The 19,016-nt window shown below is 43.0% G+C and overlaps 1 protein-coding gene across 1 annotated transcript in view; it reads left to right on the top strand.

Annotated features, from left to right (window-relative positions):
• Positions 1-5,126: 5,126 nt before the first annotated feature.
• Positions 5,127-19,016, top strand: part of lrp6 (low density lipoprotein receptor-related protein 6) — a 58,858-nt gene continuing 44,968 nt past the window's right edge. Inside the window, exons 1-2 of the mRNA XM_031277376.2 lie at positions 5,127-5,431; positions 13,729-14,125. Of these exons, the coding sequence (XP_031133236.1) occupies positions 5,371-5,431; positions 13,729-14,125 (458 nt within the window). The 5' untranslated portion in view covers positions 5,127-5,370. The remainder of the gene's footprint in view (positions 5,432-13,728; positions 14,126-19,016) is intronic.

Raw genomic sequence — 19,016 nt, 5'->3', positions numbered from 1 at the left:
GACGCAAAATGTTTACGCTATGTGGCAAAATGTTTACGTTATATTGCAAAATATGGCAAAATGTTTCCCATATATCGCAAAATGTTTACGATATATCGCAAAAAATTTACGTTATATAGCAAAATGTTTGCATTATATCGCAAAATATCGCAAAATCTTTCCAATATATCGCAAAATGTTTACGTTAAATCACAAAATGTTAACGTTACATCGCAAAAATATCACAAAATGTTTCCAATATATCGCAATATCGCAAAATGTTTACGTTATAACGCAAAATCGCAAAATCTTTACGTTATATCGCAAAACGTTTCCTATACCGGACGAAGAAACCATTGATGTTATAATGAAAAACTGAGCTTTTTTTCTGACTTTTTCTGGCTTTAGTCACATTTTGTCTTTTATTCCTGACTCTTATTTTTTCATCCTGAAAGCTAAATGTGGGAGTTTAGTTCTTTTCATCCTGATAAGTTGATTACGTTGTCGTCGTTGACGGTAGAGAAACTTCAGCTGGTGATTGAACACAAAGAACAAACAGCAATATTTTTATTCCCTGAGTCTCAGGAAGCCTCTGAAGTCGCTGGAGAGAAACTCTGGATTTGTACATTTGGTCTTCTTGTTTCGAGGCCTTCTTCTTTCGCCATGGGGTTAATTAACCCTTTGTGTATAAGACAATACGACATACACCTGCATGTCTTTTTACTTCCACATGCTTCAGCCATACAAGCCTGTGACTGCTTCTTAAAGGGTAACTTTGGTATTTTTCAACCTGGACCCTATTTCTCCATGCTTTTGTGTCTAAGGTGACTGATGGAAACAACGATTGTGAAATTAGTCCAGTATTAAAGTGAGAAACGTCAGTTAGCGTCCACTAAAAGTTCTGATGTTGCCGCTGACAGACTCAGATTATTATTCTAAGTGTCTGACAACATTATGGGATGGATCCCTACAGAGATAGACCTTTTAGTTAAAGAGTAAGATCCTTTTAGTTTAACATGAAACAGCCCTGAAATCACCATCACCAAACTCCACCAGACTCCATGTAAATAATCAGTACTTTTAGCGTGTATAGAGCCAGCATATTTCCACCAGACTCCATGTAAATAATCAGGACTTTTAGCGTGTATAGAGCCAGCATATCTCCACATGTAAATGGGTGAATTAAGGGTTTATTTCAACCAAACCAGAGTGGTGACTGTTGGAACAGTGGAAAGATGAACCAAGACGGACTTAGATAGTTTTATTTAGTTTCTGTCCACTTTGAATGAAGTGTGTTTTACGATGATAAAATCACTGATTATTTACATGGAGTTTGGTGATGATACTTTCGGGGCTGTTTCATGTTAAACTAAAAGGATCTTACTCTTTAACTAAAAGGTCTATCTCTGTAGGGATCCTTTCCATAATGTTGTCAGACACTTTGAATAATAATCTGAGTCTGTCAGCGGCAACAACAGAACTTTTAGTGGACGCTGACTGATGCTGAACATTAGTCCTGTAGTTACATTACAGCTTGTTCATCTCGCTTAATTCTGGACCAGTTTCAGAGATTTTTGCTCCCATCAGTCACTTAGACACAGAAACATGTAGACATCCAGGTTGAAAACATACCAAAGTTAACCATGAACTCGCCGACTCGGACTCGATGTCGGACTCACTCTCTCACTGTGTTGTTTTTGTATTTAGTTTCACACGCGGATAAAGATTTTAAAACGATGGATGCAATTCTTTGAACATTTAATGCACTATTGTATCCTGTGTTTTTTTGATAAATATGATATGCTTCTTTTTTGGAATATTAGATTGTTTTTCATAAGTAAGAGTACACTGGCCGCGCACTATTTTCCTATAATAATAATAATAATAATAATAATAGTAATAATAAGTACCTTTGTATTGGGTGTCAGTGGTTGTTGGGTGTGGGATGGCCAGCAGGTGGCAGCAGCCGCCTGATTAACCTCCCGAAGAAGCCTGCAGCTGCACCGTTGACTTGTTTTCACTTCTGTTATGCTTTGATTTCTACATTGTGTCTGATTAATTACATCGATGGTGATAGTTTGGTCGTGTTTTGTGAAGTGATGCTATTTTGCATAAGTTTGGAATTTGATGTTTTGTTCTTGTAAGGATTAAAAAAAATGATTTTTGAACGTGTTGTCATTGCTTTTTAATGATTCTGTCTCTGATAAACCCCCCAAACTAAATACTGTCTGATTTAGTTTCTGTACAGGTATGAATGCAACTAAGTACTTTAACTCCAGTACTGTACTTCAGTCCAAATGTTGAGGTACTTGTACTTTACGAGTCTTTTCTTTTCATGCCACTTTCTACTTCTACTCCGCTACATTTCAGAGAGAAATATTGTACTTTTTAACTCCACTACATTCATCTGTTACAGCTTTAGTTACTAGTTACTTTAGTTACTCCACTACATTCATCTGTTCCAGCTTTAGTTACTAGTTACTTTAGTTACTCCGCTACATTCACCTGTTACAGCTTTAGTTACTAGTTACTTTAGTTACTCCGCTACATTCATCTGTTCCAGCTTTAGTTACTAGTTACTTTAGTTACTCCGCTACATTCACCTGTTACAGCTTTAGTTACTAGTTACTTTAGTTACTCCACTACATTCATCTGTTCCAGCTTTAGTTACTAGTTACTTTAGTTACTCCATTACATTCATCTGTTACAGCTTTAGTTACTAGTTACTTTAGTTACTCCGCTACATTCATCTGTTGCAGCTTTAGTTACTAGTTACTTTAGTTACTAGTTACTTTACACATTAAGATTACTGTTGCACGACTAAAACTACTTTTGAACGTCCACATGTTCCACCAAAACAAGTTCCTACCTGAGACTATTTTGCAGAGGCATCTTCCTGTGCAGCGCTGTGGAAGAAGGTCTGACAATGCGAGACTATTACAGCTCTAACTGTCATGCAGCTACACTGTCAGATAAAGAGGTACAATACAGGTCAGAGAGTGTACCTGTGAGCATAATCGGAAGAAAAACTCTCCACTGGTGCGAGCAGCAGCGTCTCCAAAAGGCCTCGGCAGCCCTCACCCCCAGTGTTGGCCCTCTCTGGTACGTTACACTTATGTGGAATTTGCCTCGGTGAAAGGTGCATACATAAACAAACAAACAAACATGTTAAACATGAATATGAAATAAACAATAAATACAGAAAAAACAAATATATACATACAAAATAACTGTTGCATTCAAAAAAAGGCTTAAAGGCTTGAGTGTGTTAGTGCAATTGTAGTCTATATATCCTCGACGTTCCACTTCCAGGATTGCTCCGGTGCCGCAGGAAATTCTGCCGGATGTGCGTCCCCTTCCTCTGTCTCTGTGTTGGCGTTCTAACCTCCGGCTGATTTGTGAGGACTATGGTTAACTGCTCCTCAGATCTCTGCAGGGTAAATCCAGACAGCTAGCTAGACTATCTGTCCAATCTGAGTTTTCTGTTGCACGACTAAAACTACTTTTGAACGTCCACGTTCCACCAAAACAAGTTCCTTCCTGAGACTATTCAGCAGAGGCACCGTGGCTCCGTCCGGAGCTTAGCTCCGCCCATGATGATTGTGATTGGTTTAAAGAAATGCCAACAAACCAGAGCAGGTTCTTCTCCCATCCAGGGATGCTGTGTGGACTAGACAGACCTTCCTCCACAGAGCTGAAGTTACTTTAGAACAAAAGCATGTAGTGCTGGACTCGGTCGAGACCAACTAGAATATTTGGCGAGTCCGAGACGAGTCCGAGACGAGTCCAAGTCCAAATACCAACGAGTCCGAGACAATAGAAAAGCTCCTCGAGTCGGGACTGGAGTACTACAGCCCTGTGTTTTCAAGTCTGTTTTCGAAACAGCATACTATACTAGCAGCGTGTACTGATTTGGCCAAAATGTAGTATGTAGTATGTAGTATGTAGTATGTAGCATGTAGTATGTAGTATGTAGTATGTAGTATGTAGTATGTAGTATGTATGTAATATATATAGTATGTAGTATGTAGCATGTAGTATGTAGTATGTAGTATGTAGTATGTAATATGTAGTATGTAGTATGTATGTAATATATATAGTATGTAGTATGCAGTATGTAATATGTAGTATGTAGTATGTAATATGTAATATATAGTATGTAGTATGTAATATGTAATATGTAATATGTAGTATGTAGTATGTAATATGTAATATGTAGTATGTAATATGTAATATGTAGTATGTAGTATGTAGTATGTAATATGTAGTATGTAGTATGTAGTTGTAATATGTAGTATGTAGTACGTAATATGTAGTATGTAGTATGTAGTATGTAATATGTAGTATGTAGTATGTAGTAATATGTAATATATAGTATGTAGTATGTAATATGTAATATATAGTAGGCCTATGTAGTATGTAGTATGTAATAGGTAATATGTAGTATGTAGTATGTCATATGTGATATGTAGTATGTAGTATGTCATATGTAGTATGTAATATGTAGTATGTAGTATGTAATATGTAATATGTAGTATGTAGTATTTGTGTGTCTGTGTGTGTGTGTGTCTGTGTGTGTGTGTGTGTGTGTGTGTGTGTGTGTGTTTACACTTTCTACAATAGGAGGATTCTTCTTTACTTTTAATACTTTAACTACATTTTCCTGATGAGACTTACAGACTTTTACTGAAGTAACATTTTCACTGCAGGACTTTAACTTGTAACAGAGTATTTATACAGTGTGGTATTAGTACTTTTACTGCAGTAAAGGATCTGAACACTTCTTCCAGCGCTGCTCTGTGATAAACTAGTCCCGCAGGAATGTGCGTGATAGAGCTGAACTTCGGTTTGTTGTTCAGCTCCTAAACCTTCTTTCTCCTGTCCCCCCCCCCCCCCCCCTACCAGGATCCGTGATGTTTAGCAGCACTTTAAAAAAACGTGCAGGCTTGTTTTCCGCGTTGTAACATTATCTTTGGCTGGAGAGCATGAAATCAGAACAACAATAGAAAGCGGTGGAGAGGTGGAGGAGTGGAGGAGAAGGAAAAGGAGGAGGAGGAGGAGGAGGAGGAGGAGGGGGGGGAGAGAGAGAGAGAGAGAGAGAGAGAGAGAGAGAGAGAGAGAGAGAGAGAGAGAGAGAGAGAGAGAGAGAGAGAGCGAGCAGCTTCCTCACAGCGGAAGGAGACGACGGATCTCCTGCAGGACAATGTGAGACAGTTGATCCAACGCAGTTAGCAAGCAGCCAGGATGGAAGTAGCGGGGCTAATTTAACGCATTTTGCAGCGCAAACACAACCCGAATATCGTTGGGAATATTTAGTTTTGAACCCCCGAGGATATGGGAACACTGCGCTGAGACGAGGCGGGCTTTCAGGGCCGAGAAACGGGGAGAAAGATGGGGATGGGTGTCGTGCTGCGGAGCCTGTTGTTGTGTAGTTTTTGTTTTCTCATACGAGGTGAGTTTCTCTTTAAAAATCTGTCTTTTTATTTGGCTTTTTGTCTCTCCATTCCTGCGTGATGTTTGGATATGTGTGCGGGTTGTTTAACGGTGTATCTGTGGAGCAGTGTCCGGGGGCCAGGGGGCCTCTCTCTGGGGGTTGATTTCTGCCGAGCGAAGCTAACTGTTAGCCGGCCTGCTATGACTGAGGTTGAGGCTAGAAGGGATACAGCTACGGACGGATGTGACGAATTTCGCAAAAAGAATCTAGGATAATAATATATTTTTAATACTTTCACCCAGGAAACTTGTGTCTGTTCGTTATGCAGTGTTTTAATCCAAATCACGAACACAAACTTCAATTTAACTTTGTTTTGGTGTTTAAACTTTCTTAACTGTCGTCGCGTGAACGTGACCGTTAGTGTATCGGGACATTTTAAAACGCTTAACGTGGTTTTAATGTACCTAAACAATGACCAATGATCACCAAATTTCTATCTCATATTGCTCCTCATAACCACTGAAAACTGTCAAAAAATCTAACCCAAAGTCCAACTATTATGGAGCTTTTTCCTTACAGTAGGCTCTAATGAAGCAGAAACGCTTAATGGCAGATAACGTCCATAATAATTGGACTTTGGGTTCCATTTTTTGACAGTTTTCAGTGGTTATGAGGAGCAATATGAGAGAGAAATTTGGTAATCATTGGTCATTGTTTAGGTACATTAAACCACGTTAAGCTTTTGCTGTATCCCATCTAGCACCAACTGCTTAAATCTGCCCGTTGGCTTTCAGGAGGAGGTGTATTATAAACAAGCCACAAGTTTAGGCACCAAAACGACTAGTTTAGTTTAGTTAGCTACATCCCCTGGACACGAACACAAGTTTCCTGAGTGAAAGTAGTATAAATATATTATTACGTTAGCCTAGATTTCGCGTAACTGTAACCGTAACCGTAGATGTATCCCTTCTAGCCACAACTTGCTATGACTGTTGTATCCGCCTGTTGGCTGCTGGAGGAGAATTAACAACAAACCACAGACTCTGCTAGCTGTTAAAACATCCCACTACACTCTCCACAGCCCCGTTAGCCTCCTCCGAGACCCACTTTCACTGTATTACTGGTATTTTAACCCAGTTTGTGGCTTGTTAGCATGCTAACTTTGGATTTAGTCACTTAGATTAACAGTAGATAGCTGCTAGCTGTTAGCAGTTAGCAGTTAGCACAACAAATGCTATGCGAGCGAGACAAACCGATATATTACCAAAGATAGTTTTCACTTGGTTAGTTTGGTGCGTACAATAAATATGTTAAAACAAGGTAAAGAACATAAATACAGAAAATATATTTTAATAATAAGTATGGGAAAAGACACTATAACAACATAACAAATATGTACATTTTAAGTGTTTTAGAAAGAGGAAAATAGGCTTCAGCTGTGGGCAGTTTGTGTCAGTCTGCTCTGGGACACTTGTATTATAATTACTATTTTATATAATGTGTTATATTAATTTAACTAACAGTTCTGTGAGGTTTTATGTAGATGGCCAGATTTAATAAAAGCCAGAAACATAGAAACACCGGGAGCTAAATATATCTCATAAAATATACACATGAAGAACCTTGATAAACAAAAATAACTTTTTTTTTGTCTAATTCCTAATTAACAAAGTTTACTAAACTGTTACTTAATGTGTTGCTACTATTTTATTGTTTACTAAATGTCCAGTCAGGCACTTAGTTTCTCTCACTATGACTCTAGAGTCACTACTCACTCTGAAGATGATCACACATACACACACACACACACACACACACACACACACACACACACACACACACACACACACACACACACACACACACACACACACACACACAGACACACACACAGCTCTGTGGAGGAAGGTCTGTCTAGTCCACACAGCATCCCTGGATGGGAGAAGAACCTGCTCTAGTTTGTTGGCATTTCTTTAAACCAATCACAATCAAAAAAATACTTTTTTTGCCTTTTTTGAGGAATTTTTTCCACCGTTTTTGTGTCTTTTTGCGTGTTTTTTTTTTCCTACAATTTTTGCAATGTTTTTGTTGCCGCTCTTCTCAATCCATGCAGACATGGGCGCCTGGGTAGCTCAGTTGGTAGAGCGCGTGCCCATATATAGAGGTTCACTCTCGACGCAGCGGCCGCGGGTTCGACTCCGACCTGCGGCCCTTTGCTGCATGTCATTCTCTCTCACTCTCTCGACTCTAGAGTCACTACTCACTCTGAAGATAATCACACACACTCACTCACTCTAACACACACACTCTTAACACACAGAGACACACACACAGACGCACTCACTCTAACACACACAGAGACACACACACACACACTCACTCTAACACACAGAGACACCCACACACACATTCACTTTACCACACACACTCACTCTAACACACACACACACTCAGATGCACAGAGACACACATACATGCCACTCTACCACACACACGCTAACACACTCACTCTACCACACACACACACACACAGACAGACAGACGCAAAAGTATACATTTCAGGCCACTGACGTGGGCTACGGTGAAAGCAAATCAGACTTAATACGACCCACAGGAGCGTTTCATAAGTTTGGTTTAGGGACCAGTCTCTCATGTCCAGACCCTCCTCCACAGCTCTGTGGAGGAGGGTCTGACTAGTCCACACAGAAGAACCTGCTATGGTTCATTGGCATTTCTTTAAACCAATCACAATCATCTTGGGGCAGGGTTAAGCTCCGGACGGAGCCACGGTGCCTCTGCTAAATAGTCTCAGGAAGGAACTTGATTTTTTTTAGATTATTATTTTTTGGGCATTTTCGGCCTTTATTTTTGACAGGACAGATGAAGACATGAAAGGAGAGAGAGTGGGGAATGACATGCAGCAAAGGGCTGCAGGTCGGAGTCGAATCTGGGCCAGCTGCATCGGGGAGTAAACCTCTATATATGGGCGCACGCTCTACCAACTGAGCTAACCAGGCGCCCAGGAAGGAACTTGTTTTGGTGGAACATGTGGACGTTCAAAGTAGTTTTAGTCGTGCAACAGAAAACTCAGATTGGACAGATAGTCTAGCTAGCTGTCTGGATTTACCCTGCAGAGTATTTTTTACAGTGTGGTATTAGGACTTCTACTGCAGTAAGGTACTGAATACTTCTTTTGAGCCGGCTGATAGCAGGTCAGATTGCAGCAGTTGTAGAGGAGATAAGGGGAAATAATGTCTGCGTGTTCTCTCCCAGGAGAAGGGGTAAAGTCCGGCTCTTTGGACTGTGGACACAAATAAAGCTGTCTGGATTTACCCTGCAGAGATCTGAGGAGCAGTTAACCATAGTCCTCACAAATCCACCAGAGGTTAGAACCCCAACACAGAGACAGAGGAAGGGGACGGACATCCGGCGCAATTTCCGTCGGCACCGGAGCGATCCTGGAAGTGGAACGTCGAGGATATATAGACTAACTAAACTTATGACCCTTTTTTTAAGTTCTGTTGTTGCTGCTGACAGACTCCGATTATTATTCTAAGTGTCTGACAACATTATGGGATGGATCCCTACAGAGATAGAGCTTTTAGTTAAAGAGTAAGATCCTTTTAGTTTAACATGAAACAGCTCCAAAATCACCATCACCAAACTACACCAGACTCCATGTAAATAATCAGGACTTTTAGCGTGTATAGAGCAGCATATTTCCACCAGACTCCATGTAAATAATCAGGACTTTTAGCGTGTATAGAGCCAGCATATTTCCACCAGACTCCATGTAAATAATCAGTACTTTTAGCGTGTATAGAGCCAGCATATCTCCACCAGACTCCATGTAAATAATCAGGACTTTCAGCGTGTATAGAGCCAGCATATCTCCACCAGACTCCATGTAAATAATCAGGACTTTTAGCGTGTATAGAGCCAGCATATTTCCACCAGACTCCATGTAAATAATCAGGACTTTTAGCGTGTATAGAGCCAGCATATCTCCACATGTAAATGGGTGAATTAAGGATTTATTTCAACCAAACCAGAGTGGTGATTATTGGAACAGTGGAAAGATGAACCAAGACGGCTTTTGATAGTTTAATTTAGTTTCTGTCCACTTTGAATGAAGTGTGTCTGCAGAAAACAAAAATCTCAGAGAAAAGTTACAACTAAAAACTCATGACTCCATAAAGGTGTTTACAGATGTGCAAACAGCTGTTAAAGGAAAGTGTATAAAGAAAAAGTGACGCTTTTAGAGTTAAATTGAAGTAAAGCGAGCATAGGTGTAATTTGCATGGTTGCAGTTTTCCTTTTCCAGATGTTTTTGTCGCGTTTTCAATGTTTTTGCTGTTTATTTCAGAGGTTTTGGTTGCTTTTTTTGGACAGTTTATTTAATGTTTTGTTGCTTTTCTGGAGTTTTTTTAAATACTTTTTTTTGCCTTTTTTGAGGTATTTTTTTCCACTGTTTTTGTGTCTTTTTGTGTTTTTTTTTCTACAATTTTTGCAATGTTTTTGTTGCCGCTCTTCTCAATCCATGCAGACATGGGCGCCTGGGTAGCTCAGTTGGTAGAGCGTGCGCCCATATATAGAGGTTCACTCTCGACGCAGCGGCCGCGGGTTCGACTCCGACCTGCGGCCCTTTGCGGCATGTCATTCTCTCTCACTCTCTCTCTCCCCTTTCATGTCTAAGCTGTTCTATAAAAATAAAGGCCTAAAATGCTCCAAAAAAAAAATTTACATGCAGACATGTCCCGGTTGTGTTGAGGTTTTTTTTGTAGTTTTTTTTGCCTTTTTTGAAGTATTTTTTCCACAATTTTTGCAATGTTTTTGGCGCTCTTCTCAATCCATGCAGACATGTCCGGGACCTCCCTAGATAGTTGGAAATCTTAACCTATTGGTGTCCTGATGTGTCCTCCGGCCTCTGGTTGGCTGGGAGCAGTCTGGTTGACCCGTGTGCCCCGTGTGCCCCTGTGGCGGAGGGTTTGATGCTGTGATTGGGTAAATGTTTGGGGAAGGAACCCCCTGGGTGAGGTGAGAACAGGCTGGCAGCTCCAACGCTGTGCAGAGCTTCGGCTGAGCGCCAAAATCCAGCAGAGAGGAAACAACTCAGAGTCCTTAAAGGGTTACTCTGTTTTTTTCCAACCTGGACCCTATTTTCCCATGTTTTTGTAACTAAGGGTGTTTTCACACATGAAAGTCTGAACCAAGGTCCGGACCAAGGTTCATGTTTTTGTAACATTGTAACATTTGATCAGGTAAGTTTTGGTTTCACACTGCAGTTATGCAAGCGCACTAAAGATCTCTACGTGACAAAACTACGTCCTGCCGTCATCACATACGTGAGCTGCGTCTCCAGATACTTATAATTGATTGGTTTCTAGACGGGCTTCCCCGTCCTCTCGTCTCCTCTCTCTGTGTCAGAGTTTTTTCAGCTGACTGCTGCTCTCTCCTACTGACTGCTGCTCTCTCCTACTGACTGCTGCTCTCTCCTACTGACTGCTGCTCTCTCCTACTGACTGCTGCTCTCTCTACTGACTGCTGCTCTCTCCTACTGACTGCTGCTCTCCCCTACTGACTGCTGCTCTCTCCTACTGACTGCTGCTCTCTCCTACTGACTGCTGATCTCTCCTACTGACTGCTGCTCTCTCCTACTGACTGCTGCTCTCTCCTACTGACTGCTGCTCTCTCCTACTGACTGCTGCTCTCTCCTACTGACTGCTGATCTCCCCTACTGACTGCTGCTCTCCTCTACTGACTGCTGCTCTCCCCTACTGACTGCTGCTCTCTCCTACTGACTGCTGCTCTCTCCTACTGACTGCTGCTCTCCTCTACTGACTGCTGCTCTCCTCTACTGACTGCTGCTCTCTCCTACTGACTGCTGCTCTCCCCTACTGACTGCTGCTCTCCCCTACTGACTGCTGATCTCTCCTACTGACTGCTGCTCTCCCCTACTGACTGCTGCTCTCCCCTACTGACTGCTGCTCTCTCCTACTGACTGCTGCTCTCTCCTACTGACTGTTGCTCTCTCCTACTGACTGCTGCTCTCTCTACTGACTGCTGCTCTCTCCTACTGACTGCTGCTCTCTCCTACTGACTGCTGCTCTCTCCTACTGACTGCTGCTCTCTCTACTGACTGCTGCTCTCCTCTACTGACTGCTGCTCTCCTCTACTGACTGCTGCTCTCTCTACTGACTGCTGCTCTCTCCTACTGACTGCTGCTCTCTCCTACTGACTGCTGCTCTCTCCTACTGACTGCTGCTCTCTCTACTGACTGCTGCTCTCTCTACTGACTGCTGCTCTCTCCTACTGACTGCTGCTCTCCCCTACTGACTGCTGATCTCTCCTACTGACTGCTGCTCTCTCTACTGACTGCTGCTCTCTCCTACTGACTGCTGCTCTCCCCTACTGACTGCTGCTCTCTCCTACTGACTGCTGATCTCTCCTACTGACTGCTGCTCTCCCATACGGCTGCGGCTCTTTTTGTTTTGCTGTGATGTTGAGAAGCAAGACACGGAAACTTTCTTTCTGGAGAATTTATTCAGAGACAAACGGAAACCTACACTGTACATTTACTACCACTTAACAAGTAAACTGCTGATGTATTCTCAGCTCTGATAGCCGACAGCTGTCTGCTCTGAGCGCATTCACCGTCACTCTCTCTCATGTAGTCTACGCACTAAGCACCGAGCTATTCCTTAAGGAGCTTCCCCGGTCTTGTAACACAAGGAGAGTCTGCCAGAGCTTCTTGTATTTGGTCCGAAAGTCCAAACCATCCAAAAAATGCTTTCACACTATAAACGAACCGGACCACCGAGACCACCTCTTTTTATCGGACCAAAATTTGGTCTTTTGATCCGGACCGTGGTCCGGGGGAGGTTTCACACCTGTAATTTTGGTTCGGATCAAACAAAAAAGTCCGAAAGTCCGGACCAAATGAGGTATGTGTGAAAACGCCCTAAGTGACTGATGTGAATGAAAATGTTTGAAATGGTCCAGTGTTGAGCGAGAACGCTGTAACTTGCAGCCGTGAACCAAGCTGTAATGTAACCCTACAGGACTAATGTTCAGTGTCCGTTAGAGTCACTAAAAGTTCTGTTGTTGCTGCTGACAGACTCAGATTATTATTCTATGTGTCTGACAACATTATGAAAGGATCCCTACAGAGATAGACCTTTTAGTTAAAGAGTAAGATCCTTTTAGTTTAACATGAAACAACCCTAAAATCACCATCACCAAACTACACCAGACTGCATGTAAATAATCAGGACTTTTATCATCATAAAAACACTTCATTCAAAGTGGACAGAAACTAAATTAAACTATCAAAAGCCGTCTTGGTTCATCTTTCCACTGTTCCAACAATCACCACTCTGGTTTGGTTGAAATAAACCCTTAATTCACCCATTTACATGTGGAGATATGCTGGCTCTATACACGCTAAAAGTCCTGATTATTTACATGGAGTCTGGTGGAGATATGCTGGCTCTATACACGCTAAAAGTCCTGATTATTTACATGGAGTCTGGTAGAAATATGCTGGCTCTATACACGCTAAAAGTCCTGATTATTTACATGGAGTCTGGTGTAGTTTGGTGATGGTGATTTTGGGGCTGTTTCATGTTAAACTAAAAGGATCTTACTCTTTAACTAAAAGGTCTATCTCTGTAGGGATCCATCCCATAATGCTGTCAGACACTTAGAATAATAATCTGAGTCTGTCAGCAGCAACAAACAGAACTTTTTCCACCAGACTCCATGTAAATAATCAGGACTTTTAGCGTGTATAGAGCCAGCATATTTCCACCAGACTCCATGTAAATAATCACTACTTTTAGCGTGTATAGAGCCAGCATATCTCCACCCATGTAAATGGGTGAATTAAGGGTTTATTTCAACCAAACCAGAGTGGTGATTGTTGGAACAGTGGAAAGATGAACCAAGACGGCTTTTGATAGTTTGATTTAGTTTCTGTCCACTTTGAATGAAGTGTGTTTTACGATGATAAAAGTCCTGATTATTTACATGGAGTCTGGTGTAGTTTGGTGATGGTGATTGAACCTACGGCTACAATCATTACATCTGAGAAGGATATAGACTAATATTTTACTAATATTATTCAGAATATGACAATATTCTGAATTTAATACAGGGAATGTAAACTGCATATTCTGCACATTTTCCACACTTAAATGACATATTTCTCTGTATTTTCCACAGTTGTGGTGTACACGGTGTATTTCTGTGTATTATTTCTGTGAGTTTTCCACAGTTTAAACATGTTTTTTAACGCATGTTTCCGTGTCTTCCAGGCGTGCCGCTGCTACTGTATGCGAACCGGCGGGACCTTCGTCTGGTGGACGCGGCACACGAGAAGGCCAACGCCACGGTGGTGGTGGGGGGGCTGGAGGACGCCGCGGCCGTGGACTATGTCTACGCGAAGGGCCTCATCTACTGGAGCGACGTGAGCGAGGAGGCCATCAAACGCACCGTGTTCAACCAGTCGGGGGCCAGCGCGGCGCAGACGGTGGTCCCCGGTCTGGCCTCGCCTGACGGACTGGCCTGCGATTGGCTGGGGAGTAAACTCTACTGGACGGACTCGGAAACCAATCGCATCGAGGTGGCCGAGCTGGACGGCTCGCTGAGGAAGGTTCTGTTCTGGCAGGAGCTGGACCAGCCCAGGGCCATCGCTCTGGACCCCGAAAGAGGGTGAGTCTACGCGGGGTTTGGGGCATTTTAGCCTTTAATAGACAGGACAGCTGTAGACAGGAAATGGGGGAGAGAGAGACAGGGAAGACGTGCAGCAAATGGCCACAGGTCGGACTCGAACCCTGAGCCGCTGCGTCGAGGACTGAGCCTCTGCATATGGGCGCCCGCTCTACCAGGTGAGCCACCCAGGCGCCTGGGGGCTTGTGCTTCTGCAGGGGGGAACTTTGACCCTCTCACTACTAGGGCTGTGTATTGGTAAGAATGTGGCGATACGATACATGGGTCATCATTCAGTATGTTTCCATACTGTGCATAAGGAGATATATTGGGATTTTTTTAAAGTATAATTTTAGAAAAAGTATTATTTTAAAAAAGACATGATGTGCATAGAAGTGAAAGAAGTTTACTTTAGGTAAACAATTCAGTCCACAGAAAATCAAACTACCAGTTTGGGATTGTGGTTCCAGGTTCTTAGTGAGCTAATGTTTATATGATAAAGTAGGCCAAAGTTCAGCCATAGCTACGTTGTTAGCTTCTAGCAAAAAGTCAGGCACTGTTAGGCCCTGTTAGGCACTGCTAGGCCCTGTTAGGCCCTGTTAGGCCCTGTTAGGCACTGCTAGGCCCTGTTAGGCCCTGCTAGGCACTGTTAGGCCCTGTTAGGCCCTGTTAGGCCCTGCTAGGCCCTGCTAGGCACTGTTAGGCCCTGCTAGGCACTGTTAGGCCCTGTTAGCCCCTGTTAGGCCCTGCTAGGCACTGTTAGGCACTGTTAGGCCCTGTTAGGCCCTGCTAGGCCCTGCTAGGCACTGTTAGGCCCTGCTAGGCACTGTTAGGCCCTGTTAGGCCCTGTTAGGCCCTGTTAGGCACTGTTAGGCACTGTTAGGCACTGTTAGGCACTGTTAGGCGAGGACACTAGTGGTGTGTCTCAGCGTAGCCATCTAGCCGTAGGGGGTTTAAACAACATAAATGTGAACCACTGTCTTACATCAATATTTTTGAACGTAAAAAATAAACAAAATCGATATTGCCTTTTTTTAAATCTATGCAGTACTGCAAATTAAAATATCGCGATACTCAAGTGTATCGATTTTTGTCTTGCACCCCATCTCACTGGAGTTGGGCTTGGTTCTTCTTTTTGATTCTGGTTCTTATGGTTCTGGATTCTTTGAGGGGTGCAGGGTTTTCCTGCCTCGGTCTACGTTCACACTGCCAGCGTCTGACGTTATAGTCCTGTAGGGGGAGAAACCCTGGGGACGGCTCACATGCTTATTATACCGATAAGAGGAACATTTGATTTTTGGTTCGGTGGTGATGGGCAGTTTTAACTTTGGAGCGCCGCTTACTGTTCTTCACTGCTGCAATACAACAAGTGCCCGGATGTACGGTGGTCGCTACGGAAACCAAAACTTCTTCCAAAAATTGGAACTGTTTTAAAGGCCCGATCCGAGCTCTCTCGGTGTGTGTGTGTGTGTGTGTGTGTGTGTGTGTCTCTGTCTCTGTGTGTGTCTCTGTGTGAGACTGTGTGTGTGTGTGTGTGTGTGTGTGTGTGTGTGTGTGTGTGTCTCTGTGTGAGACTGTGTGTGTGTGTGTGTGTGTGTGTGTGTGTGTGTGTGTGTCTCTGTGTGAGACTGTGTGTGTGTCTCTGTGTGTGTCTCTGTGTGTGTCTGTGTGTGTCTGTGTGTGTCTGTGTGTGTGTGTGTGTGTGTGTGTGTGTGTGTGTGTGTGTAGAGACTCTCTGGTTGCAGCTTGTAGGCTGCATGCTGCAACTACCGATGTTATTTTCATAGTGCGATTAATGTGTGGATTATTTCCTGGATGAATGGATGAGTTGTTGGGTCTCTAAAATGTCAGAAAATGGTGAAAAATGTGGATCAGTGTTTCCCAAAAAGTCCAAGATGACGTCCTCAAATGTCTCGTTTTGTCCCCAACTCAAAGATCTTCAGTGTCCTGTCCCAGAGGAGAGAAGAGACTAGAAGATATTCATATTTAAGAGGCTGACATCACACAAGTTTGACTGTTTTATCATAAAAAATGACCCAAACTTATTATCTAAATCAGGTTTGTCAAACTCACCTTCACTACAACAAAAAGTGAATTAACTTGGTATTACTGCATGTCTCATAGAGCTTTCTCCCATACAGTTTGGTCGACATAAAACCCTAAAAAAGTCAGCAAAAAAGTCTCTTAGCCATCGTAGAATTTAAGCAAGTCATGAAAAACAAACATGACATTTTTAAAAGCAGCTGCCACCCAGCTGACTCACCACGGCCTGTTTTACAGCCTGAATATTAAAAAACTCTCTGCTTCTGCGGGCAATTCTGAGTCTAAAAGTCTGTGACGCTGATGTTGCGCGATGTTAATCACGCGGCGCCCGAGTGGATCTGTACAAAAGGCCGTCTATAAGCAGTGATTGTTAAGGCGGTGAGGTCGGTGACTCGAGTCTGTTCAGTCAGACTCAATGACCCATCTGATTGGTGCCGATGGTGTTTGGATTTCTGGAGAAACCAGACCTACGTGATGCGTTCGTCCAATCAGCTGCCAGTTTTCATTTTTGGGCGACAATCCAGATCAGCGCCGCCTGCTGTTATGGAGACGTATTACGTCTGGTCTCTTCGGTGTTCTGAGGAACTTTTTGGACCAACTCGGGGAGACTGATCAGTCACACTGGCTTTACTGCCGACGGTCGGCCGTCTGGTTGGTGTGTAACGGCCGTCTGGTTGGTGTGTAACGGCCGTCTGGTTGGTGTGTAACGGCCGTCTGGTTGGTGTGTAACGGCCGTCTGGTTGGTGTGTAACGGCCGTCTGGTTGGTGTGTAACGGCCGTCTGGTTGGTGTGTAACGGCCGTCTGGTTGGTGTGTAACGGCCGTCTGGTTGGTGTGTAACGGCCGTCTGGTTAGTGTGTAACGGCCTTTTAGAGTGCGTGTCGGAGAATAGCGCGGACACGCGCTTCACACCGCGGGCGGGTATGCCCGCCACCCGGTGGAAAAGGTAGAGAAAGGAAAAAGAGACTCTCGCTGGTGCATCCTTGAGAACTGTAAGCCGTATAACTTATGATGTCAGTTCATTGTTAGCTGGTGATTTTGTTGTTGCTAGCTAGCAGCACGTGGCTGTTGATTCCATATAATGGTGATTGTTGAACGCCCTTGCTCACGTTTTGAATTTTATGTGCATTATTTACATGCTACAGTAGTTACACTGCATTAAGATAATGTAATTAATAGTGGGATTATTGTTATTATTTGCTAGCCTATATATAATTCCTATGCATTGTGTATGGTAGCCTTTACATTAAAGGTACCTTATTGTCCCATGCACAAACATGTAGTGAAATCCATTCTCTGCATTTAACCCATCCCTCAAGGGAGCAGTGGGCAGCCAGTCACAGCGCCCGGGGACCAACTCCAGATCTGAGCCAGTGCCTTGCTCAAGGGCACTGACTGGAGAACCTAGTGCATGTTGTTTGATGGTGGGGGAAACCAGAGCACCCAGAGGAAACCCACGCAAACATGGGGAGAACATACAAACTCCACACAGAAAGGCCCGGATGAACTGGAGTCGAACCCAGAGCCTTCTTGCTGTGAGGCCACAGTGCTAACCAGCGGGCCACCGTGCTGCCTGTCTTACTTATTTACAGTATTGGACCGGCATAAAATCGGCATATGTCAGACTGACTGGCCGGTCACCAGCTGGTCAATCGGTGCATCTCTACTTTATATCCCAGTCGATTAATGGAGAAGATAAGGAGCATATTGATTGGTAATGAAAGCAATCGTTGAGGAAAAATGAGTTCCTGGAAAGCTGTTTTCTCCGTAATGACCCTCATTGTGTGTTTGTGGTTTTAAAAAGCGTGTGAATGCAGCGGAGAAAGTGCAGCTGAGAGCTGAAGCAGCCCGAGGCTCCGACTCCAGAACAACAGGAGGGAGGGAGGGAGGGAGGGAGGGAGGGAGGAGGGAGGGCGTGGTTCTGGCTCTTTGTTTGGAGCTGGGCCCGGATCAGATTGGGTTGCACGGTGATGGAGCCGCTTCTCGGTCAGGAAACAGAACAACAGCGTCAGTGTTGGAGGGTTTCTCAGCTGAGAGGACGAAGAGAGACGAAGAGGAATGTCTCGTTTCAGAGAGAGAGAGGGAGAGGGAGGGGGAGAGAGAGAGAGGGAGGGAGAGAGAGAGAGAGGATAAACAGAGCTCTGCAGATATTCTCATTATTTTGGACATAGTTTCTCCGACATTCATAAACTTTGGTTCACCCGATGCTGTCGTCTGGTCTGTTAATCAATTAATCAAAGTTTTAATCGCGTTCACGGTTTAGGCTCCTAATGATCACAACGACAGAATAATCCAGAAAACCCATTATACAAAACCCAATATTTTGCACATTATGTTTTTTGCAAGTAAACTTATTTATTTTGTCTCGTGTTCTGAATGAATGAAATCAACTTTAAAGCAAAAAGTTGAAATAAGACAAAAAAAACTTTTGACCAAATTTGTGGAAAAAAACGTGGGGGAACAAAAAATTTGAAATAAGCGACAAAAAAAAAAAAAAAACAATACATGAGTTGAAAATGACAAATGTTGAAAGACAAAAGCCTGCGATGTGCTGAGACCATAACACGTCATTTAGTCCTGAAGGAATTCAACTTTAAAGTAAAAAGTTGGAAAAAGACAAAAAATATGGGACGACAAAATGGACAAAACCATCAAAAAAATTACAAAAATATCGAGAACAAAACCCCGAAATATAAAATAAAATTAAACAACCAAAATGTTGAAAAAAGACAAAAAAATATAGAAAAACCAACAACGCAGAAAAAAGGAAAAAAAACATAAAAGAAATAAATAAATTAAAAAATGACAGAAATGTTGAAATGTTCAGCGAGGTGCTGAAACTGTAACACGTC

This window comes from Sander lucioperca, chromosome 20 (genome assembly GCF_008315115.2).
Source record: "Sander lucioperca isolate FBNREF2018 chromosome 20, SLUC_FBN_1.2, whole genome shotgun sequence".
In the NCBI taxonomy this organism is placed as follows: Eukaryota; Metazoa; Chordata; class Actinopteri; order Perciformes; family Percidae; genus Sander; species Sander lucioperca.
Note: the sequence above shows the minus strand (reverse complement) of the source record. Positions and strands in the feature narration are given on the sequence as shown.